The sequence below is a fragment of the Eurosta solidaginis genome, chromosome 5, assembly GCF_040869045.1.
Source record: "Eurosta solidaginis isolate ZX-2024a chromosome 5, ASM4086904v1, whole genome shotgun sequence".
NCBI lineage: Eukaryota > Metazoa > Arthropoda > Insecta > Diptera > Tephritidae > Eurosta > Eurosta solidaginis.
Window position 1 is genome coordinate 63,605,583 of NC_090323.1, and position 26,261 is coordinate 63,631,843.

The 26,261-nt window shown below is 38.5% G+C and overlaps 1 protein-coding gene across 5 annotated transcripts in view; it reads right to left on the minus strand.

Annotated features, from left to right (window-relative positions):
- Neurl4 (neuralized E3 ubiquitin protein ligase 4) overlaps nucleotides 1–26,261 on the minus strand; it is a 117,197-nt gene that overhangs the window by 26,052 nt on the left and 64,884 nt on the right. For 4 of the 5 annotated variants that reach the window (XM_067787679.1, XM_067787676.1, XM_067787678.1 and 1 more), the window contains exons 3-4: nucleotides 5,549–6,233; nucleotides 4,994–5,483 (exon numbers count right to left, since the gene is read on the minus strand). In XM_067787679.1, the coding sequence (XP_067643780.1) occupies nucleotides 4,994–5,483; nucleotides 5,549–6,233 (1,175 nt within the window). Of the gene's footprint in view, nucleotides 1–4,993; nucleotides 5,484–5,548; nucleotides 6,234–22,632; nucleotides 22,860–26,261 lie in introns of those variants that run through there. The other variant, XM_067787680.1, reaches the window with a different exon arrangement.

Here is a 26,261-nt window from a genome sequence, read left to right on the forward strand (position 1 = left end):
TCCATGGACTAGCTGATGGTTCGATGACGCCGCTGTCGTTCATTTCTTGAATGATTTGACTCACAACTTCCCGCTTCGCCAGTGGAACACTACGTGGAGCTTGACGGATCGGTCTCGCATCTCCAGTGTCAATTTGATGTTTCACAACGTTGGTGCGGCCTGGTTTAGAATCATCCTGGTCAAATATGTTCGCGTACTTTAGGAGCAGTTGTTTTGCCTTACTCTGATATGCTTCCTCTAGTCCCTGCATCCATGCCGTGATGTCATTTGAAAGATCAGTATTACTAGCTGAAACGTGTTCCTGGAGCTGTTCACAGTTAATAACCACTTCAGCCTCTTGGCATCTTCCCAAAATAGCTCCTTTAGTCAGTTTGAGTGGTGACTTGAACTCATTGAGTACTCTTACCGGAATACGTCCATCTTGTTTTGTCATAGCCAGGGTTTTTCCTACAAGTATGTTTAGTGCTGATTTGTTTGCTGCTTCGACAACCCACAATTTGTTTGTCCCACAATCTCCATCAACCTTTGCCCAGATGACTGCTTCGGATTTTGGTGGTATTTGCTGACTCTCTTCCACCAGCACTCGTTTACTGCTGTAGCCTCTCTCGTAGCCGAAATTAAGTGGTACATCCATGTTTTTATATCGCATCGTCTTGCTTTGCATGTCGATCTTGATGCCCTGGTCGATTAAGAAGTCCACTCCAATTATGATTTCATCAACAATTTCTGCCACTATAAAATTGTGTACTACCATGACGTTCCCAATTGCGACTTCACATTCTACTTCTCCAATTACCTGGGTGTCCTCTCCCGTGGCTGTACGTAATCTTGCTCCAAGCAATGGTCTTATCTTTTTGTTGACTAAATCCGCTCGAATGATGGAATGAGATGCACCCGTATCTACAGTCAATAACCGTTCCTTTCCGTCCACATGTCCTCCAACAGTAAGGTTGCTCGATCTTCTTCCAATCTGCGAGATAGAGATTATGGGGCATTCAATTGCGGGAGCCAGCTGTCGCCCCTTGCGGCTGACTCGATTTAGTTTAACGATTGAGTGGTCTTGGATATTTGCTCATCACCTTCTGCTCTGCGTTTACGACCACCCACATTGTTGGAGCTATTGGGACCGCTGCTGCAATGTCGTGCAATATGACCTGGGTTGCCGCACTTGAAACATTTAATAACTCCGGCATTTTTCTGTTGTGATCCCTTCAGTGCTTCCAAAATAGTGTCTACCCAATCTGGTCTTTCCACTTCTACACGATGAGCTTTGTATGCTGGTTTACTCAATAGTGAGGCCGTTTCCTGAGTCAATGCATGTGATACCGTTTCAGAAAATGTCAGCTTTGGGTTTGCGTATGTAGCTCGCTTCGTTTCCACGTCCCGTATGCCATTTATGAAACTCTGGATTTTTACCCTTTCAGTGTATTCCACGGGTGCGTCCGCATTTGCAAGATGAGCCAATCTTTCAATATCTGAAGCAAACTCCTGCAATGTTTCATTTGCTTTTTGGTAGCGGTTTTGCAACTCAATTTGGAATATCTGTTTCCTATGCTCGCTTCCGTAACGTCTCTCTAAAGCGCTCATCAATGTTTCGTAGTGGTTCCGCTCGTACTCTGGGATGGTCTGTAAGATTTCCGCGGCAGGCCCTTTCAGTGCCACGAACAGAGCTGCAACTTTATCTTCAGCATTCCATTGGTTCACTGCTGCGGTCTTCTCAAACTGTAGCTTAAAGACCTGAAAAGGAACAGAACCGTCAAAGGATGGTGTCTTTACCTTTGGATTACTCGCTGAAACAGCTGGGCGGTTTAGTTGTAACTGCTCCATACGACCTTTTAACGCTTCTATTTCGGCATCAATTTTGTCCTCGAGTTGTAAAATTTTTGCATCCTGCTCTTCCAGTTTCACAAAGAGCTGCGCTGATACCTGTTCCGAAATTTGTGCCGACATTTCAGATATATGTGCCTCTTGCGCTTCCAGTTGAGATGCCAAATATGTCTTCTGTTCTTCCATCTTGGATGTTATACGTGTCTCCTGCGATTCTAGTTGTGATGCCATATATGTCTTCTGTTCTTCCATCTTGGATGTTATACGGTTCTCCTGCGATTCCATATATGTCTGCTGTTCTGCCAGTTGAGATGACACTGTCGATGTTTGAGCAGATATTGCAGCTAAAATCATGTTCAAGTCTGTACTGGTAACCGTCTGCGATGTTTCGTTCTTCTCTTCAATTTTTGTTGTCTCCTCGCCATCAAGATGAAAGACATGCTCTTCCACATCAATTCCTTCTGCTTCCATTGCTTCTCGTAGCCGTGCCTGAAGTTCGAGTTTAACGCCGCTTGTATTCAATCCACGGCTCTCCAACTCCTTCTTCAGTTGCGGGATCTTCAATTCACTTAACTTTGCCATGTCCTTGTTGTCCTCTAGAATTTATTCAACAATCCCACTTCTGACACCAATTGTAACGAATTTTCTGCAAATCCTCTTATTTGCAATCCTCTGCTAAGTTCGAATCACTAAACTGTTGAATAAATAACTCCAATATTGAATGATGGAAAAATGGCCTTTATTAAGTACTTCACAATAACACTCAAACTGTGCAACGAATAGCTTAATAACCAAACTGATATCTTAAAGGAAACTGACTTTCAAAATAATAGTGCTATTGCTCGCTAGATATCGTCTTACTCGTAACTGCTTGACAATTCAAATCAAACTGAATTCCTTCTTACTCGCTGGCGCCGCTTTTATAGTTTACGCTGCATACTTCTAGGCTCTTCGATTTCCAGAAGTTACTAGTTGTTTCGGCTACAAAATCGCCAGCCACAACTACGTGCACAAATTATTGCTCTCTCTTGTGACAACTCAGATAAGGTATATGCATGTGTTTGTAGTTTACAGTCTCCCGCACACACATAAGCGTATAAGTAAATTCATCGGTGTGTGACATCTCATCTCTCGCTGCCTTGTATGTAAATGTTGCTCGTCGGAATGTGTACATATGTGTAGACGCAATTATTGATTCGTTTATGTAGATACATAATGATTGAATTATTGATGTGCATTCACGTCACTGCTTAGATCGGCTTAGAGCTGGCAGCACTCCTTAGTTTTGCTAATATTCGTAACAATATTATTTATTATTGTTTTTTACATCGTCATTAAAGGTTATAGCCAGTATTATAATGGTGAAAAAATCAAAGCCGAATCTGGACCATTTTACTATGTACCACAGTTACCTAAGTTAATATGCTAACGATACTTCCTATATCTTTGGTATACATGCATTATCTAACAAAACTTAGGGCGTTAATACAACAACAACAAGAACATCAACAACGATGTTGGCGCTATCCTAACAGTACTTCACCCTGCTAAGACTTTACAGTCTGTCATTAGCACCCAGATAAATTGCGGTTTGAATCAATACCCCCACCATAGAACAGTACTCGTAGCGCTAGACCTATCAAAAGCTTTTGATACGGTCAACCATGGCTCGTTACTGCAAGACCTGGAAGGGTCTACCCTTCCCCCATGTCTTAAAAGGTGGACCGCAAATTATCTGGGTGGTCGGCAGGCATCGGTGCAATTCAGAAACGAAACATCAAAACAAAGGAGAATTAAACAAGGGGTGCCACAGGGTGGTGTCCTATCCCCACTTTTGTTAAATTTCTACATATCTAAGCTACCTTCACCACCGGAAGGAGTCACAATCGTTTCCTACGCCGATGACTGCACAATAATGGCCACAGGCCCAGGCCCAGAGATCGATGAGCTATGCAATAAAATAAACGGCTATCTCCCTGATCTCTCCAGTTTTTTCGCCTCGCGAAACCTGGCATTGTCACCGACTAAATCTTCCGCGACCTTATTTTCAACATGGACGCCCCAAATGTCGACCATATTGAACATCCACGTCGATGGCACTACCAAAATCTTGGGTGTGACGTTTGATCAGGATCTACATTTTGGTGCGCACGCAACCGCAATTGTTCCAAGAATTCAGAGCTGTAATAAAATCCTCAAATCCCTTGCTGGCAGTACCTGGGGAAAAGATAAAGAAACGCTCTTGACCACATACAATTAGCAATTAGCCAGCCGATTACGTGCTACGCGTCACCCATATGGTCGCCAAGCCTAAAAACCACCCACTGGAAGAAACTACAGGCCTGCCAAAATACTGCTCTCAGAATCGCCACGGGCTGTCTTCTTATGTCCCCAGAACACCATCTGCATAATGAGGCGAGAATACTCCCCATCAGGGAGAGAAATGAGATGCTGACCAAACATTTTCTGTTGAATACCCAGAAACCTGGGCATCCCAACAGACATCTGATTGACGAACCAGCACCGCCTAGGGGCCTAAGGAGTCATCTCCGTAAGCATTTTGAGGAAATACGGCACCTGAGAACCCAGCCGTATGAAGCGGAAAAACACAAGCAGGTCCTTGGTGAACTCCATAGACAGGCGTCGGACCTTTATGTCGGGAATTGCCCGGTGAATCCAGTACTTGAAGAAAAATATCCAGAACTCGCGGAAGAGGAACGCATACTCCCCAGGGAAACGCGTGTCACTCTTGCTCAACTTCGTTCTGGATACTGTAACAGGTTAAACTCTTACCTATCCAGAATCAACACCGACATACAAAATGTATGCCCCGCTTGCAATGTGTCCCCACATGACACCAACCATCTCTTTAATTGTAATGTGGAACCAACGCCTCTAACACCCCTTTCCTTATGGTCCACCCCTGTTGAAACGGCAAGTTTCCTTGGACTCCCGTTAGAGGATATTGATGACAATTTGTGATCGGTCGCGGCTATTAGGTGGGGCGAGCATTGCTACAACAACAACAACAACAAGACTGTACAGTGAGTCATGGAAATTTAATGTGATGGATTAAACAGGGTTATACTGAAATAACAGCCAATGCTGGGTTAAAGCCCTAGTGATTGATTCCTCTACATAGCAGCATGAAGGTAGTTTAACTTACTTTGGACGCAATGCTGTACGCCCACTATGTGTAACAGTAGCATGCGAACCGCAAAGTGGATGGAATGTTAGCCGGCCATCACTACGCTGCGCTGCAGATCCGGAATTCGTTTGGTCACCTAAGACTGCTGTTGCAGCTACTGTTGAATGTAATTCCCCTTCAGGGCTTAACACGCTTAAAACTGGGGTCGGTGTAGTAGAGTTTGCAGTGATAAGAGCATTGACAGCACCGCTAGCATTGTTCATTGCCGAAGCAGCACTTGAAGTGAGACCTGAACTGGCTGTCAGTATAAGATTATTACGCCTCGTCACGAGATTCTGTTGTTCACGTTCATCCCTATCTACAATTGTTACTTTTATGGTCATGCCATAGAGATCAATAACACCCCAAAGCGTTTGTGCGACGCGCGTTGCAGCTACACCCTGGTCCTGTCCATTAATGTAGTAATGCAGATTACCATTCGATTTACGCATCATACCCACGCGATCACCTGTGAAATAAAAATACGTATGTATTCTTTTGTTGTGATTTTTGAAAGGTACTACAACAACTTGCCTTCACGCAATTCATCCAAGTTAAATTCGCCATACTGTCGACGTGTACCTTTGCCATTGGTCAGTATACCACAGCCAGACATCATTATAGTGCCACTACGCATATTTGTCATAGTTGCTGGAAAGTGTAACACGGATGGATTATGCGTAGTTACACCCACCTCTATGGAACCAGACCATTTATCCACCAACTTATCTATGCGTATCTCAAATAATTCGTTATCCTTGAGTGGCCGATGTGTCATTACTACGCCGTTATTGAATTCATCCAACGGACGTCGACGTTCCGCACAGCGGCAATTGGGAGACAATTTAACCAATGAGCCACAACGTGTGTGGAAACGTAATCTGTCCATATCATAAAAATCACCAACACTTTGCAGCGCTCCATTGTTGGTGTTAATTACTGCACCAACCGATGAAGTGAGCGGTAGCGCGTTGTGTAAACCCGTTTGTGATATTGCTGAAATTGCAGCAGCGCCAGCACTTCCGAGACTTGCTAAAGCGGCATTTATATCAGCATTAGTGCTTATTGTCGAAACTAAAACACCACCACTGTTGATGGCAACGCAATCATTGTTTGTTGTCGGTGATGCAGTAGAAGCCACCGTTACGTCGACACACATTGGTACATCAATATTTTGTACGATTTGTTGAGCCTGCTGTGAGCACATACCAAGATAATCCTGCAACAAGAGAAGTGGCCATATCGTTAGCGCTATTTATTTATTGTCATTGGCAATGAACATATTTCTTGCGAACACAAATTAAATACTTAAGCAGTATATAGTATAGTATAGATTTTTTGTTGTGTAAACATCTCTGCTCACGGTATGAGGAAATCCTGAATGTAAGCGTGAGGTGTAAGTAATATTTCTTTCAATAAGGGGAATATGTGTACCCAATCATATTACGATCCGTTAATTTTTTTTCGAGTTATGGGTCCCGAAACATAGAAAATTGCTTAGTCATAAAAGGGCCGGTGCCGCACCCTTTTTTAAATTTGAAGTTTTTCCTATTTATTGTTATAAATCCACTTGGGAAATGAAATACCATTGATATAAAGCTATTTTTTGCAAAGATATAGTTTATTTTATTCATCAACAACCCTTTTAAAAATATTTTATATAAAAGTGGGCGTGGTCCTTAACCGATTTTGTTAATTTTTCTTCAAAGCATTCGAGTAAGGGCAAACTCTCTGCCGATATTTGGTATGATGATAGGTTTAACGGTTTTCAATTTATGATTAATAATATTTGTAAAATTGATTTAATCACAAGTGGGCGTTGCCACGCCCATTCAAATTTTTATCAAGTCTTAATATCGGTTCACACATAAAATTTCAACATTCTAGGTGTATTATTTACTAAAAAATAAGCTTTTTTGTGTTTTCTAAAATGTTATATATATATAAAGTGGGCGTGGTTATCATCCGATTTCACTCATTTGCATACCAATATATTCTGGGTCCAGATAAGCTCGTATACCGAAGTTGGTGAAGATATCTCAATATTTGCTTAGGTTATTGTGTTAACGGACGGACATGGCTCAATCGATTTTTTTTCGATACTGATATACGATATCAAGGAAGTCTATATCTATCTCGATTCCTTTGTACTTGTACAACCAACCGTTAAGTTACCACAAAGTGAATATACTCTGTGTGCAAAACACGCTGAGTACAAAAATGGTCAGACTTTACAACACTTGCGATTAAAAGGCAAATATTTGTATGATGTGGAAATAAAATAGTTGAATGTTCCCATTATCCTGGACAGACACATCAGTTTTGCGAATATGGCTGTTTTACTAACAAAATATAACGTCCTCTATTTATAAAGTTGCATTGTTCAACCCAAATCTTTATATTTCAATTTTGTCTGGGCTTTTATTTAGCATTAAAAAAATTTATAAAAAACTTTGGAAAAAAGGAGTTTTTATAAATTGATCGTACCTTATCCTTGTGTCGCGTCTGTTACCAAAAACCTACAAAAGTTTTTCTAATAAGCAAACGTGAAATTGAAATTAAAAAAGCTTTCATATATTAAATAGATATATATACTTCTTTACAAAAATTATATACATTTTTCCGGAAAGTTCGGGGAACACATTTTGTTGATGTCTAAAATTTGTGGCGTCCATTACCCCTCTTTCATTGGTTGATCCATATATTGGCCTATAACTTTATTTTTGTTTAGCCTAAGAACAAAACTTTCAGTTGTCAGAAAGAGGTAATTTCTGCGCTTTCATCAGTGTACAAACCGTTAATTGACTCTTGGAGATGATGGAGAAATCTTACAAAATATAACGAAAACTTAAATTTTCATTTTGTATGACGGGTTCCTTAATTATTTTGTTTAGGTATACATAAGAGAAAAATCTTAAATCAGTTCTGATTCCAACAAAATACGAATTTTAAAGATTTATTTAGGATGTGTTAATTTTATGAGCTTAAAGGCCGTAGGTACAATAAAATGCAATGTTTAAAATTGAATTTAGTTTTAATTGGCGATATTTCGGCTTCAATCTGAAGCCATCTGCAGGACTGTAAACATATAAAAAGGAACACTGATTTTGGATACATGGTCATTAAAAATTATTTATACAACTGGGTATACATATAAACGAAACACAACTTACAAATGTGATAATGCTTGATCGACTGATCATATCGTCGAAAAACAAAAGTAAAATAAACATCAAAAATGTATACAATTTCAAGTACCGTAAGTGTATGCACAAACAAATATATACATACATAGGGATACGAACAATAGAATAAAAATATGTTGTCATCCAACATTTATGATTTGTTGATCCTAAATATGCTGCTAGCGGAATAATTTCTGAATGCTGCTTCGCTTCATGTGCGCCGTGCGACTTGCATTTTGTTTTGTTGTTGCTTAAGCAATAACTTGTGATATGCATATGCGCATTGGTCTTTGTCACTCTTAAAATTAATTCTCCTATCGTTAGGCGTGTTCATAATGTGGAGCATTTCTATGGTGAAGCGCTTATTATATTGTTACGAATATTAGCAAAACTAAGGAGTGCTGCCAGCTCTAAGCCGATCTAAGCAGTGACGTGAATGCACATCAATAATTCAATCATTATGTATCTACATAAACGAATCAATAATTGCGTCTACACATATGTACACATTCCGACGAGCAACATTTACATACAAGGCAGCGAGAGATGAGATGTCACACACCGATGAATTTACTTATACGCTTATGTGTGTGCGGGAGACTGTAAACTACAAACACATGCATATACCTTATCTGAGTTGTCACAAGAGAGAGCAATAATTTGTGCACGTAGTTGTGGCTGGCGATTTTGTAGCCGAAACAACTAGTAACTTCTGGAAATCGAAGAGCCTAGAAGTATGCAGCGTAAACTATAAAAGCGATGCAGGCGAGTAAGAAGTGATTCAGTTTGATTTGAATTGTAGCAGTTACGAGTAAGACGATATCTAGCGAGCAATAGCACTATTATTTTGAAAGTCAGTTTCCTTTAAGATATCAGTTTGGTTATTAAGCTATTCGTTGCACAGTTTGAGTGTTATTGTGAAGTATTTTAATAAAGGCCATTTTTCCGTTATTCAATATTGGAGTTATTTATTCAACAGTTTAGCGATACGATCCTAGCAAAAGGGAAAATAAGAGGATTTGCAAGTAAATTCGTTACAATTGGTGTCAGAAGAGGAATTGTTGAATAAATTCCAGAGGACAACAACGACATGGCAAAGTTCAGTGAATTGAAGATCCAGCAACTAAAGAAGGAGTTGGAGAGCCGTGGATTGAATACAAGCGGCGTTAAACTTGAACTTCAGGCACGGCTACGAGAGGCAATGGAAGCGGAAGGAATTGATGTGGAAAAGTATGACTTTCATCTTGATGGCGAGGAAGTAACAAAAGTTGAAGAGAAAAACGAAACATCGCAGACAGTTACGAGCACAGACTTGAACATGATTTTGGCTGCAATATCTGCTCAAACATCGACAATGTCATCACAACTAAAATCGCAGGAGACACGCATAACATCCAAGATTGAAGCACAAGAAACGCGTATGTCAGAAATGTCGACACAGATTACATCCAAGATGGAAACGCAATTGGAAGAACAGAAGACATATATGGCATCCCAACTGGAATCGCAGGAGACACGCATAACATCAAAGATGGAAGAACAAGAGGAGCGCTTATCATTGCAGGTGGCACAAATGTCTTCACAATTAGAAGCACAGGAAGCAAGGGTAACATCTAAGCTGGAAGCGCAGGATGCAAAAATCGCTCAATTTCAGGCAGAAGTCGATGATTTGAAGGGTCGTATGGAGCAGTTACAATTAAATCGTCCAGCAGTTTCAGCGAGTAATTCAAAGGTAAAAACACCATCCTTTGACGGTTCTGTTCCTTTCCAGGTCTTTAAGCTACAGTTTGAGAAGACCGCAGCAGTGAACAACTGGAATGTGGAAGATAAAGTTGCTGCACTCTTCGTAGCATTGAAAGGACCAGCTGCCGAAATCTTACAGACTATTCCAGAGTACGAACGGAACAGTTATGACGCATTGATGGCTGCTGTAGAACGGCGATACGGAAGCGAGCATAGGAAACAGATATTCCAAATTGAGTTGCAAAACCGCTACCAAAAAGCAAATGAGACATTGCAGGAGTTTGCTTCAGATATTGAAAGATTGGCTCATCTTGCAAATGCAGACGCACCCGTGGAATACACTGAAAGGGTAAAAATCCAGAGCTTCATAAATGGCATACGAGATGTGGAAACGAAGCGGGCTACATACGCAAACCCAAAGCCAACATTCGCAGAAACGGTGTCACAAGCTCTGATTCAGGAAACAGCGTCGCTTCTGTGTAAGCCAGTTTTCAAAGCACACCGTGTGGAAGTAGAAAGGCCAGAGTGGGTAGACGCAATATGGGAGGCGCTGAAAGGATCGCAAAAGCGGAGTGAAAGAGTTATCAAGTGCTTCAAATGCGGGAAGTCCGGTCACATTGCACGTCATTACGATCTTGGTCCTAATAGTTCCAACAATGTGGGTGGCCGTAAACGCAAAGCTGGAGGAGATGAGCAAGAGCGAGTAAGAAGTAGAGATCGAGAGCTAGATCCAGCTATTGAATGCCCTGTGATATCTGTGTTGCAAATTGGTAGAAAATCGAGCAGTCTTACCGTCAGAGGGAATGTGGATGGCAAAGAACATGTACTGACTGTAGATACGGGCGCATCTCATTCCTTAATCCGATCTGACTTGGTCAACAGGAGAGTAAAACCGTTACCTGGAGCAAGGTTGCGTACGGTCACAGGCGAGTATAACCAAGTCCAGGGAGAAGTGATATGTGAAGTCCTAATTGGGAAGGTCATGGTTCTACACAAATTTGTTGTGGCGGAGATTGTTGATGAAGTTATATTGGGAGTGGACTTCTTGGTTGACCATGACATCAAGATCGATATGCAGAAAAGGGTGATGCATTATAAGAACCAGGATGTGCCAATTAACTTCAGTTTGGAAAAAGGGTTCAGCAGTAATCGGGTACTGGTGGAGAAGACTCGACGAAGGCCACGAAATTCAAAGGTAAAGGTTGATGGAACAAATGGGCCAAACAAATCAAAACCGAAGGTACCTGTGAGAGAAACGCTGGCATTGAAAAGCCCTAACGGACGTACTAAAACGAAGAAAGAATGCAAGGGTGGTTTCAAGCCAAGGCACACTGCTGTTGTGAAGCGTCGGAACGATGCTGATTATGCAAAGCAAATCCGTCCAGCGCAAGCTCTGCAAAGTAGTTCTTCATTGGCCGAGCAACAGAGTGCGAGGGAACGATCCAGGATAATGAGTAGTAAGATGAAACACAGGTACGACAAGGAAAATAATTCGGAAGGTTTCCGGGAGGGAGATTTGGTACTGCTATACAACCCTCACCGGCGGAAAGGTGTTCCATCCAAATATCGGTGCAGTTGGGAAGGCCCGTACAGAGTTGTGAAGACGATCAGTGATGTCATCTGCCGCATACAAGCAATTGGGAAATCACGAAATAGAAGAGTGGTACATTTGGCGATGCTAGCAGCGTTTAGATCGAGAGATTTGTCTGATCGGGACGATCAGACTTAGGTGGAGGGCAGTGTTACGAATATTAGCAAAACTAAGGAGTGCTGCCAGCTCTAAGCCGATCTAAGCAGTGACGTGAATGCACATCAATAATTCAATCATTATGTATCTACATAAACGAATCAATAATTGCGTCTACACATATGTACACATTCCGACGAGCAACATTTACATACAAGGCAGCGAGAGATGAGATGTCACACACCGATGAATTTACTTATACGCTTATGTGTGTGCGGGAGACTGTAAACTACAAACACATGCATATACCTTATCTGAGTTGTCACAAGAGAGAGCAATAATTTGTGCACGTAGTTGTGGCTGGCGATTTTGTAGCCGAAACAACTAGTAACTTCTGGAAATCGAAGAGCCTAGAAGTATGCAGCGTAAACTATAAAAGCGATGCAGGCGAGTAAGAAGTGATTCAGTTTGATTTGAATTGTCAAGCAGTTACGAGTAAGACGATATCTAGCGAGCAATAGCACTATTATTTTGAAAGTCAGTTTCCTTTAAGATATCAGTTTGGTTATTAAGCTATTCGTTGCACAGTTTGAGTGTTATTGTGAAGTATTTTAATAAAGGCCATTTTTCCGTTATTCAATATTGGAGTTATTTATTCAACAGTTTAGCGATACGATCCTAGCAAAAGGGAAAATAAGAGGATTTGCAAGTAAATTCGTTACAATATTGTTTCTCTATGTCCAGTATAGTAACATTTTGGAAATCGGGATAGTGGCCCGTGTTCTTACAGTGGGCCGTTATTATTTATTTTCTTATTTTCCAAAGCGTTATTTCTAAGTTTAATATTTGACTTATGGCCGGAAATCCTTGTCTTTAATTTTAATTTGGTTGTCCACACATATACCTTCTCACATAAGTGGAACCCGTCGACCTTGCAGGAAATGCTTTGCAGAAAAATTAACGAAATCTGTTAAGGACCACGCCCACTTTAATATAAAAGATTTTTAAAAGGGTCGTGGACGAAAATAATAAGCTATATCTTAGCGAAAAAGAGCTTTGTATCAATACAATTTTACTTTCTACATTGAATTATAACATTAAATTGGAAAACACTTAAATTTTTGAAAATGGGTGTGGCACCGCCCCTTTTTGGCTAAGCAATTTTCAATGTTTCATTAGCCATAACTAAAAGAAAAATTTACATATCGTAACAAAATTGGGTACACATATTTTCCTAATAGCAGGAAATATTTCTATTAAAAATGGATAAGATTGGTTAAGGACCATGCCCACTTTTATATAAATGACTTTAAAAAGGGTCGTAGGCAAAAATAATAAGTTAAATCTTAGCGAAAAATAGTTTTGTACCAACCGTATTTTGTGCCATTATATCAAGAAATGGGAAAAATTCAAATCTTGAAAAATCGGCGTGACACTGCCCCTTTCTTACAATGCATTTCCCAACGTTTCTGAAGCCATATCTCGACGAAAAATTTGGGCACATGTATGCCTTTTAACAAGAAATATTTGCAGTAAAAATGGACTAAATCGGTTGAATCCCCTTTTTTTATAAAAAAAAGATTTTTTAAAAGTGCGTAGATGAAGGTAATAAGCTGTTTCCAGTAAAAGTTGGAAAATTTCGTTAACAACCCTGCCATTTTTCTTTTTTTTGTAATAACGCTTTTTAGTACAATGGCACTTGTGTGTTTATGTTTATTGTTCTGTTATATATGTAAAAGGGTGGCAGCCCTGCAATACTCGGATAATAGCCATGCACTCCAGTTATTGGTGTCATTGAAATCAAGAAGTCAAGTCGTTATCCAGTCGTTGAAGTTGAAAGTCGAAGAGAGAATCGTCGGTCGTTAAGTAGTACAAGTCGTGTCATTTAAGTTGAACTATTAAGTTGAATATTTTCAAATCCAAGTTAATTATCTAATTTTCACTACCAAACTATTAATTGTAATTTATTGAATTCATCGAACATTGAATATTTAATCAATAAACAACTTTAAAAAATAATTATTACTAATTATTATTACATGGGGGCTAAACCTACACACAATTAAAATAATTTTTCGCATAACGGAACTAATACAAAAGAAAGATAACAGTTTAAAATGTCCAGTATCGTATGATGCTACTAAGATCTGGAAAGGGAATAATATCAGAAATAGGTGGTGCAAATTTAACAGAGAGTGAAACCGAAGAAGAAAAAGGTGGTCTAATTACTTCTAATAACGAAGTATCTCAAGAAGTCCTAACAGAAAGCGAAAGTGAAAATAACTTAGACCAAAAAAACATCAATAATAGCAAAATGCCTAATAACGATTCAACCGCAGTTGATACAGAAAAAGATAATGGAAATGTCGAACTTTTACGTTTATTAACAGAAAAGCTCTGCAGCAATGCAAAAAGTTCCATTTCAATCGAGAGCTTTTCCAAAATCGTGCCGGACTACGATGGAATTAGTATGCCAGTAAAATTGTGGCTACAGAATTTCGAAGAAAATGCAGAAGCATATGAGTTAAACGAAAAACAAAAGTATGTAAACGCACGAAACAAAATGAAGGGCACAGCGAAACTCTTCCTAGAGACAGTTGCGATAGCAAATTATAACAATCTACGCGAGGCGCTTATAGCATAATTTGATAAACATTTAAGCAGCGCTGAGATCCATCAGCTATTAAGAGGTAGGAAAAAGAAAGATTCCGAGAGTATGCACGAATATGTTTTACATATGCGAAAGCTTGCTGCCATAGGCAACGTGGAAAAACGTCAATCATCCGATATATTGTCGAAGGGTTAAAACTTCGAAACGAGTTGAAATGCCTTCTGTTTAATGCGAAAACCTATAAAGAGCTTATGGAACAATATGAAATTATCGAAACTACGAATAGCAGCAAACATAGCAGCGAAAGAGCTTTTTCAACAACAGCAACAGCGCGCAAAAACAGCGAACAAGTTGGAGATATACACAAAAGTAGTGAGCGCAAGCAGCGCTGCTACAATTGCGGATCTACAAAACATATGAGACCAGAATGTAAAGAAGAAACGAAATGTTTCAAATGCAATGGAAGTGGTCACATTGCGAAAAACTGCACAAAGCAAAACGTCAACCTTATTTCCAAGAGACTCAAGCAAATGAAAATAGGTGGGAACGAGTTGGATTGTCTTGTTGATACTGGAGCTGAAGTTACGCTTATGAACTTTAGTACTTATAAAAATATGTTTGCCGACTATTTTTTAAAATCAAGCGACATGAAGTTGTTCGGTTTTGGCAACAAAAATACAAGTGTTCGCGGTATGTTTACAACCATGATTGAAGTAGACGATTTAAAAACAGAACACAATATTTTGGTTGTAGATGACAGCAGTTTGATGTTCAATGTGCTTATAGGTTTTGATTTCATTGAAAAGTTTACTTTAACTCTGTGTACGAATGGGTACACATTCACCGAGAAGACAGCAGTGGTTATACAGCAGCAGTTTTTAATGTTAATGGGTTGGATGAAATCGATGTTCCACCTAAATATAGAACAACTGTTGATCAAATGATTCGAAATTATACACCAAAAAATCACAAAATAGAATGTCCTGTCCAGGTGAAAATAGTTGGTAGTAGCGAGCAAATTTGCATTAGAGAAAATCCAAGCCGGTTATCAGCAGTGGAGAACGCAGTTGTAAAAAAAACAAGTTGAAGACTGGCTACGAGAAGGTGTAATTCGTGAGTCTACGTCTGATGTTGTCAGTAAAGTGGTGCTGGCAAAGAAGAAGGATGGCACATTCAGGATGTGCATCGACTATAGAAAGCTTAATCGCCTAGTTTTAAAAGATCGTTTTCCAGTGCCCATTGTAGAAGATGTTTTAGAGAAAATGCAAAATGCCAAGTTTTTCACGGTTATGGACTTGAAGAACGGTTTTTTTCATGTGCCAGTTGAGGAGGCAAGTAAAAAGTATACCGCTTTTATCACCAGGCAGGGCGTTTTTGAATTTAATAAAGCACCTTTCGGCTTTTGCAATTCGCCTGCGGTGTTCGTACGATATCTCATCATAATATTTCAGAACTTACGTAACGAAGGTATAATGGAGCTGTACGTTGATGATATAGTTGTATTCGGGCAATGTGCGGAATCGTGCCTATCGAATGTACAAAAGGTTCTGGAATGCGCGCAGTTGTATGGACTAGAAATAAAGTGGTCAAAATGCCAATTCTTACAGAGTCGCATAAATTTTCTAGGGCACATTATACAAGATGGCAAAGTATCGCCTGGTCATGAGAAATTGAAAGCAGTCAAAAACTTTCCTACACCAAATAATATCAAAAGTGTGCAAGCTTTTTTGGGGTTGACAGGGTACTTTCGAAAGTTCGTGCAAGATTATGCGTTGATGGCAAAACCATTAGCTCAGCTATTGAAGCAAGACGCAGAGTTTAAAATTGGGCACGAACAACTGACAGCAGTAGCTAGGTTGAAACAGGCATTGGTAAAAGAGCCTGTTTTAAAAATTTTTAAGCAATCGGCGAAAACACAACTTCATGTAGACGCATCGAAGTATGGTTTTGGGAGAGTGATGCTACAAATGCATGATGGCAAATGGCATCCGGTGTATTACTGGAGCAGAAAAAGTACGCCACATGAAGAGAAGCAACACAGCTATATTTTGGAAGTAAAAGCTGCATACCTGGCAACAAAACGGTTACGCCATTACCTGCTTGGCAAAGAGTTCGTTCTAGTAACAGATTGCGCCGCGTTCAAGCAGACGACTACCAAGAAAGACGTTCCACGCGAAGTCGCCCAATGGCTAATGTATTTGCAGGACTTCAATTTTAAAACTGAACACCGTGTTGGCAGTAGAATGAATCATGTGGACTCACTAAGTCGCTATCCAGTTTATTTTATCTCATCAGAGATTAGAGCAAGGCTGTTGCGAGCGCAACAAAGTGACGAACATTTAAAAGCAGTAGCCGAAATTCTTAAGAAAAATGCATACGGAGATTTTGTTATAAAAGATGGGTTAATTTATAAACAGTTGAATGGAAATGATGTTTTAGCAGTGCCAAAAAGAATGGAGAAGGAAATCGTAGAAAAGGCGCATAATATCGGGCATATGGGTGTGCAAAAAACTATGCACGCAGTTCAACAAGACTACTTTATACCGCATCTGGAGCAGAAGGTTAGGCAACACATTTCCAACTGTATTGAGTGCATATTACATAATCGGAAAATAGGGAAACAAGATGACTTCCTTCATGTGATAAACAAGTGTGATGCACCACTATGTACTATACACGTCGACCATCTAGGGCCGTTAGACGCCACAACAAAGTGCTACAAATACATTTTTGCAATAGTGGATGGTTTTAGTAAATTCATTTGGTTATTTGCAACAAAGTCGACAGGTGCAGCAGATGTTTTAAAACGCCTGACAACATGGGTGGAGATATTCGGCAACCCACAAAGGATCGTTAGCGATAAGGGTTCAGCTTTCACTTCGAAGGCATTTAAAGAGTTCTGCAGCACACATAACGTTGAGCTTGTCGAAACGACTGTAGGTGGTCCAAGAGGCAATGGCCAAATTGAACGAGTAAACCGAGTCATCATATCGGTTTTGGCAAAGTTATCATCAACCGAACCAAGCAGATGGTACAAGTATATAGGACAGGTACAGAGAGCGATTAATGCGCATGTCCACGCATCAACTAAATTCACGCCGTTCGAAGTTTTGTTCGGAGTAAAAATGCGTAGCGAGGCACAGCCAGATTTGGTAAGAGCGATTGAAGAAGAAATCTTAACTTTATTTTCAGATGAACGACAAAAGGTCAGAGTAAACGCGAAAGAGGCCATAGCAAAAGCACAAGCACAGTATAAAAAGAGCTATGACAAAAAACGCAAACCTCATGCTGGGTATAAAAAGCTTGATCTCGTAGCAGTTAAGAAGACCCAATTTGTAGCTGGAAAAAAGCTCAGCAATAAGTACATTGGCCCATACAAAATTATCGACGTGAAACAGAATGGCAGATATGATGTAGAAAAAGTTGCAGATTTCGAGGGGCCAAAACACACGTCCACAAGTGCAGATAACATAAAACCATGGAAGTACCAAGACGATGTTGGTGATTTATCATCTGAGACAGATGATGATCAGGATGGCCGGGTGTAAAAGGGTGGCAGCCCTGCAATACTCGGATAATAGCCATGCACTCCAGTTATTGGTGTCATTGAAATCAAGAAGTCAAGTCGTTATCCAGTCGTTGAAGTTGAAAGTCGAAGAGAGAATCGTCGGTCGTTAAGTAGTACAAGTCGTGTCATTTAAGTTGAACTATTAAGTTGAATATTTTCAAATCCAAGTTAATTATCTAATTTTCACTACCAAACTATTAATTGTAATTTATTGAATTCATCGAACATTGAATATTTAATCAATAAACAACTTTAAACAATAATTATTACTAATTATTATTACATATATTTATTTTAAAATAAACAGTTTGGAAATCCCCATATCTGAAGGAAAACTGCATTATTACCCGCTCATTGGTGTTAGCCTCTGTAAGCTTTTTGCTTCTTTTAAGCGAAAATTAGTTCAGAATAGAACCATATGTATATGTATTATTGTGCAGCCTTGCAACACTATTAAGCACACAAAACAAACAACAACAGCATTTCAAGTGTACAGCTGGGTATGTAATGTTCGGTTTCACCCGAACTTGGACTTCCTTACTTTTTTTTGATTACTTTTGATCATTTTTGATTTTTTTTCAATAATCGAAAAAAATCATAATTTTTTTTTTTTACTTTTTTCTAATGGTAATCAATTAGTAATTGCTTTTTTCGGAACTGAAATAATCATTGGCCCTTAAAATGGGCATTTAATTAATTGATTACTAATGCTTATTCAAATTTAACAGGTCTGCTTTCAATCAACCTTAAAATATTAAATTTAATCTTAAGTGAGGTGCTGACTTAACAATTTCAATTAAGTTGAAATAGCTTGTTATGAAAATGCTGTCAAATATTTTATGATTTACCACTCGAGTGATTAATTACTAAAATAACTAACTTAACTCATCTTTATTTAATGAAGCTGATTTAAGTACCAATTTATAAAATCCCTACATTCTTATTATTAACCGTGTCTCACCCGTTACAAAAAACCTCGGAAGTTGTTATCCTAAATTTTGAAAGTCGTTATTTTATTTCATATTTTTTTATACAAACCATATTTAAAACCTTTGTAATACTTTATTTTCTATTAAAAAGTGCATTAAATGCATTTCGCTCCGGGGACAAATGCTGTCCCACACGTGACGCTTATTCTTTGGATTTTAGCAATGGAACCGTTTCAGAAAAATGAATTATTTTTACAGAATTTGGTTTCCGAAACGTTCATTTATCTAAAGGTATTTAAACAAAACAAGCTACTTTCACTAATGGATTGCATCTATTTTTTTCCTACCCGTGACAGTTATAAAACTTATTATAATTTGCATATATACAAAGATATTATGACTTTTATTTACATTACAGTAATGTTTGAATCTTAAGTGTCTCAACCTATCTATTAGAGCCAGAAATCTCGAGCTGGTTATATTATAATGCTTCCACAAAGATGAATTATTGCGCACGACTGTCCCACCCGTGACGATGGAACAACCCCTCAGCCAAAATTTCAATGAATTTACGTATTATATTCGCGAGTTTTTGAACGCAAACGGTTAATTCAAGTTTTTGGTTTATTTTGTACTATTTCTTGTATATATCTGTCAGTAAAACTAAGATTTGTAAATCTTTAGAAGCACAAAATCGTTTTCTATGGAATGATCTAAAAATTTATCGAAGAATAAACGGATACAAAGTTATATAGCCGTAGGGGGTTTGACCCCTAACCCCTAAATTTCACAGAAGTTACTTCAGGTCAAATTTATTTAAATAATTAAATAACAATTATTACAATATTATATTACCATAGGTGTATGGACAATAGAAACATAGCAATATTTATTTTTCCAAGTTTGAAACGAACAATATGATTTTTTCAACTCTACGATTGGGATTCTAATACAAAACGCTAAAAATGAAAGTATAAAATTGCAAAAGTAAATTTAGTAATCGGTATTTCCACTTTTGCTGTGAATGCCTTGGGGATTGTTATCGATGTTGATTGTCCTTTGTAGGATGCTAATCCGGTACCTTCCGGTAACAGGCACCATTTATGCACTAGCACGACCATTTCGTGAACGATTTGGTATGACCATATGAAACCTTCTAGGCCATACCACCTTCCCACCTCCTAGATCCATGAGGAACTTGGGGTAGCCAGAGCAGCGGTTTGCCGGGTAGGGAAGGTGAGGTTGACAATTGGGTTGGAGAAATATATTGCCCTGGCAACCCCTTGAAAGGGTCGCGCTACACAACCTCTTGAATCAATTTTGTATGTCAGTCGCCTCTTACGACAGGCATAACTGCCGCGGGTATATTCTAAGCCCGTGAAGTTGAAAGTTGATTTGACGTCCCTCGCTACTGCAGCTTGGGGAGAGCTTTCATAAAATGCTTATTTCAGCCCTGGGATTATAAAGAATAAATGTCCGAGTAGTCAGGGTGGTTAATTCTATACTTACCTCATATGTATCTGTAAAACGACGAACATTCGGTTTTTAATTCAATAAAAAAAAATATTTTTAAACTAAGAATTTAAAGTGAAATATGCCACTTTGGAAACCATTTTAGAGGTCAAGCTAATTACTGTATTCAACGGAAGTATTATTTTCTGATTACTGCGTCTCAAATTCCTTTGCCCCAATTCCTTTGTCTATTTTAGTTTACCAGATGTTAGCAAACAATAGAAAAAAATTGAAAGTAATTGAAAGTATTTGTAGGAATTTATTGATCAGGAATTGAAGAAAGATGTATTTATTACCAAGTTCCAGTAAAAATTTATTGTACTTTATAATTAACATTTTTAATTACCAAATACTTGCAATTGACCAATTCCGATTACCAAGTATATTCTATTCTGCACAGCTCTTTCCGGGGGCACGTTTCAACTTTTTATACTCAGTTAAGCAGAGCTCACAGAGTATATTAACTTTGATTGGATAACGGTTGTTGTACAGGTATATAGGAATCGAGATAGATATAGACTTTCATACATCAAAATCATCAGTATCGAAAAAAAATTTGATTCAGCCATGTCCGTCCGTCCGTCCGTTAACGCGATAACTTGAGTAAATTTTGAGGTATCTTGATGAAATTTGGTATGTAGGTTCCTGGGCACTCATCTCAGATCGCTATTTAAAATGAATGATATCGGACTGTAACCACGCCCACTTTTTCGATATCGAAAATTTCGAAAAACCGAAAAAGTGCGATAATTCATTACCAAAGATGGATAAAGCGATGAAACTTGGTAGGTGAGTTGAACTTATGACGAAGAATAGAAAATTAGTAAAATTTTGGACAATGGGCGTGGCACCGCCCACTTTTAAAAGAACGCAATTTAAAAGTTTTGCAAGCTGTAATTTGGCAGTCGTTGAAGATATCATGATGAAATTTGGCAGGAACGTTGCCCGTATTACTATATGTGTCCTAAATAAAAATTAGCAAAATCGATTGACAAACATGTCCACCTTTTAAAAAAAACATTTTTAAGTCAAATTTTAACAAAAACTTTAATATCTTTACAGTATATAAGTAAATTCAACTCCAGTAATGATATGGTACAACAAAATACAAAAATAAAAGAAAATTTCAAAATGGGCGTGGCTCCACCCTTTTTCATTTAATTTATCTAGGATACTTTTAATGCCATAAGTCGAACATGGTAGGGGCTTAGATCCTACGACGATAACTGTTGTCTGTAAAAAAGGGCGAAATCGGTTGAAGCCACGCCCAGTTTTTATACACAGCCGACCGTCTGTCCTTCCGCTCGGTCGTTAACACGATAACTTGAGCAAAAATCGATATATCTTTACTAAACTCAGTTCACGTACTTATCTGAACTCACTTTGAATTGGCATAAAAAATGACTGAAATCCGACTATGACCACGCCCACTTTTTCGATATTGAAAATTACGAAAAATGAAAAAAATGCCACAATTCTATACCAAATACGAAAAAAGGGATGAAACATGGTAATTGGATTGGTTTATTGACGCAAAATATAACTTTAGAAAAAAACGTTGTAAAATGGGTGTGACACCTACCATATTAAGGGGAAGAAAACGAAAAAGTTCTGCAGGGCGAAATCAAAAGCCCTTGGAATCTTGGCAGGAATACTGTCACATACATAAATAAATTAGCGGTACCCGACAGATGATGTTCTGGGTCACCCTGGTCCACAATGTGGTCGAAAACGCCTTCAAATATACAGCTATCACCACACCCTTTTAAAACCCTCATTAATACCTTTAATTTGATACCCATATCGTACAAACACATTATAGAGTCACCCATGGTCCACCTTTATGGCGATATCTCGAAAAGGCGTCCACCTATAGAACTAAAGCCCACTCCCTTTTAAAATACTCATTATCACCTTTAGTTTGATACCCATATTGTACAAACGCATTCTAAAGTCACCCCTGGTCCACCTTTATGGCGATATCTCGAAAAGCGTCCACCTATAGAACTATGGCCCACTCCCTCTTAAAATACTCTTTAATACCTTCCATTTGATACACATGTCATACAAACACATTCCAGGGTTACCCTAGGTTCATTTTCCTACTGGTGATTTTCCCCTATTTTGACTTCATAGCTCTCAGCTGAGTATGTAATGTTCGGTTACACCCGAACTTAGCCTTCCATACTTGTTTTTATGTGGTGCGCTCTGATGAATATTTTGATTTCTTTATACGCTTTCCTTAAAAAAAAAATCATTCGACATGCGTGTAGCAAAAACAAGTTGCAAACCTTTTAAGGAAAACTTTTATTTAATGTGGCCGTGCCACGACCACTTTCCAAAATTTTAACCAAAATAGCAACAACAACAACAATCCACTCACCAAATTTTACCACTTGATCAGTATTTGTTGAAGATGCTCCAATTTCATTTCATTCTTGAAATTTTTGATATCGAACGGTTATAGCTCAATCAAAATCTTTTTCAACATTTCTTTTATAGTTCTTTTTTTCTACTACAAACCATCGTTACGCGATTAAAGTTATATATATACATATGTATATACAAATAAATATGAGACAATTTTAAAATCTGATTATAGCGACCTACCGAAACACTCTTCAAATGTGAACTGAAAATTTCTATCAACCAAAACTATACCAATTGCTAGCTCCAAATACAAAACAGCAGTCGTCAGCATTTAGCATAAACAAATTATATTAGCGGATGCGCGAGCAGGGTTAGAGCTTCACTACGATCGTAGTATATTTGCTACTTTTTTAAGATAATTTAAAAAATCTACTACGCCACTGCGCTTTACTCAGGATCTACAACGATGTTTCAGAGGCATCAACAAAATATTAAAGAAAATAGTTTCCTTTCAAATTGTTATTTAGGCCCGGCTTTTCAGTACAAGTTCAACTCATTTTGTCAGTTAAACTACGCTTAAACTTATTCTACAGTTTTCAGTCTAACTATAGTTTAAGCTGAGCTTAAGCGACCCATCTGGCAGGGTTTAACTCTAGTTAACCTATCAGTTATTTGAATTCGTTCGAAATGGCGTCGAATATACCCAACAAGCATTTGAGCTTGAGTACCATTAGAGATCATGTTGATAACTGGGCATACTTCTAAAATCTCAAGAGTTGTTTCTAACCAGTGGCTCAACGCGAGAATCATAGCGTACTCAGCAAAAGACGGAATCTTTTATAAAGCAAAAAATTGTATCACTTAAGTTGAAAATTTTTAATTAACAACTTGTGGTTCTCTAACTGGACTCAAATGTAAGATTCCATACTACAGTATTTTCACGAAAATAAAATGAAATTACATAATTTAAAAAATAAATAAATGTGAGGCGCGATAACCTCCGAAGAGATTTTAGGCCGAGCTTCTCTTCCAATTTGCGTCGCGCCCCTTTAATTTTTCCTACAAATTGGCGGGACGGGACCTGCGTGAACCCAGAATCTTCGATGGGGTAGCCAGAGCACGGTACCATCACACCACGGTGGCCGCCTATATAATTTATTTTTGATAAATTACGCTTCATTACTGCTATCAATCAGGGCTGCAAACCGCCTCCAAAATCGCAGCGGTTCGGTTCAGTGGTTCGAACCACACAGGCAAAACTTGAACCGATTCGTGAACCGGTTCGCGGCTACCTCTGAACCGCCGAACCGGTTCGGTTCAAGTGGTTCAAATGTTTCATACTAAGTTTTGATAGTATACAAAATTTGAAATTCGTCACTTGGGATCTGTGTGCAACCACCATCGATATGTACCTACTAAGCATACAAATAAAATCCATGTATGTATTTATTTATAAAATTTATAAAAACGGTTTGCTGATTATTATATATATTAATAAATAAATAAATAAATTATAAAATGTAAGGAACGAAAATGGTAGAATGCATGACTGTACGGGAGTGCCACGAAATCCCCTAAAAAAAATACCCAAACACAAAATCCCAAAAGAAAAAAAATACCCAAACACATAAATCCCAAATTCAAAATCCCCAAAATCAAAATCCCCAAACACAAAATCCCAGTGCTATGATCGACATCATGACCGTGTAAAAAATAGCAATATCTCATTCCTCTTTCATTCATATTTATGTATGTATAACTATATATTCACGTTTTGGCAATACATATTGTTACGAATATTAGCAAAACTAAGGGGTGCTGCTATCTCTAAGTCGATGCTAAGCAGTGACGTGAATTAACATCAATAATTCAATCATTATGTATCTACATAAACGAAACAATAATTGCGTCTACACATATGTACCACATACGTATACGAGCAGCGGAGAATCAATGCACAAACACATGCATATATCTGAGATACTCCTGAAAGTATGTAATGAGAGAATCTATAAAATCGTGCAATTGTAGTTACAGCTGAGAAGTTTGAGAGCTGATGGGATATAGTAGATTCTGGAAGCGCCTAGAAGATGCGAACGTTGAAATCAGAGGGTATAAAAGGCAGCAAATGTAGAGGCGCTGGAATTCAGTTTGATTTGAGCTATCAAGCAGTTTCGATTAAGACGCTATCTAGCGAGCCATAGCAGTATTATTTTGAAAGTCAGTTTCATTTAAGCTATCAGTTTGGTTATTAAGCCAGCTAGTTTCAAAGTATAAGTGTTATTGTGAAGTACTTTAATAAAGGCCATTTTTCCATTATTCAATATTGGAGTTATTTATTCAACAGTTTAGTGATACGAACTTCTTAGCAAAAGGGCAAATAAGAGGATTTGCAAGTAAATTCGTTACAATATGTTTACTTATCCATATATAGGACTGCTAGTCGCCCGACAACTTCACCGCAGCGAACGTACAACGCGCCCAATGCCACTTTAAAGATGGTTATGTGCCATGGAATGATGGCCTCTGCTATCGCTTATATACGCGGGGCTCGTGTGATCCCAATGGATTCCTTATCAACGCAACCGATGGTGTACGAAATTTTTGCGGTAAAAGTCGTCTTTATTTTCCTCATCAGAATACATGCTATCGTATTGGCTCTCAAGGCTCATGTTCTCTGCATCAAATGGTAGTTTTTGATTTCACCGCACGCCCATCCATAGATGGAATCTCTTACAATGGCATATGCGGTTGTTCAAGTGTTATATGGAATCTTGATAAGCAATGTGCGGATGTAGATGGTGGCGTTGCTGCAGATGAAGAAAATATTTGTGAATCTACACCTGGTATGGTGGAAATTAATGGCAAATGTTACAAGTTATATACGAGAGGACCATGTGGACCGGGACAATGGCTAGAACCACTTAAAACAAATACAATCGGCCCTATGCAAGCACAAGCACAACGAGTCTTGGGAACCAAAGCAAAATGTGTTTGTCGTCCGGGTTATATGCTTGCCTACGAAATGGAAGAGGAAGAAAAAGTTCGTGAGTTTGATGTATCACGACGTTATATAAGGCGCTGCAATGCACCAACTGTTGGATTAGCGAGGTATTTGAAAAAGCAACGTGAGAATTCAAAATTTCCGGACAACTTGCCCAATTTTCAATTTTAAAATACTAAAAAAAAGGAGCATTTAACTTTTATATGCACTTGCATATCAGTATGTATCTACTTAAGTACGCAATCTATGTTGAATATAAAAATCTGTAATACCTCTACTATCTCAGCACTTGATCCCGCTTATAAAGTCTGTCCAAATCGTATGCATCTACTTACAGTTTTGTTCACTGAAATGGTAGTACCCCATTGCAATTTGCTTTTTATATCCAGCGAGTACTTTTGTACACAAGGGCATTATAACTTTGATTAAATAACGGTAGCACGCTATTGCATATAATCGAGATAGATATAGACTTACTTATATAAAAATTATCAGCATCGACAAAAAATTTTATTGAGTCATGTCCGTCCGTCATTCCGCCCGGTCGTTAACACGCTAACTTGAGTAGAAATTGAGTTAGTTGGTATACTGGATTATCCCGAACTAGAATAGATTAGAATTTGTTTTACGGCCAAACG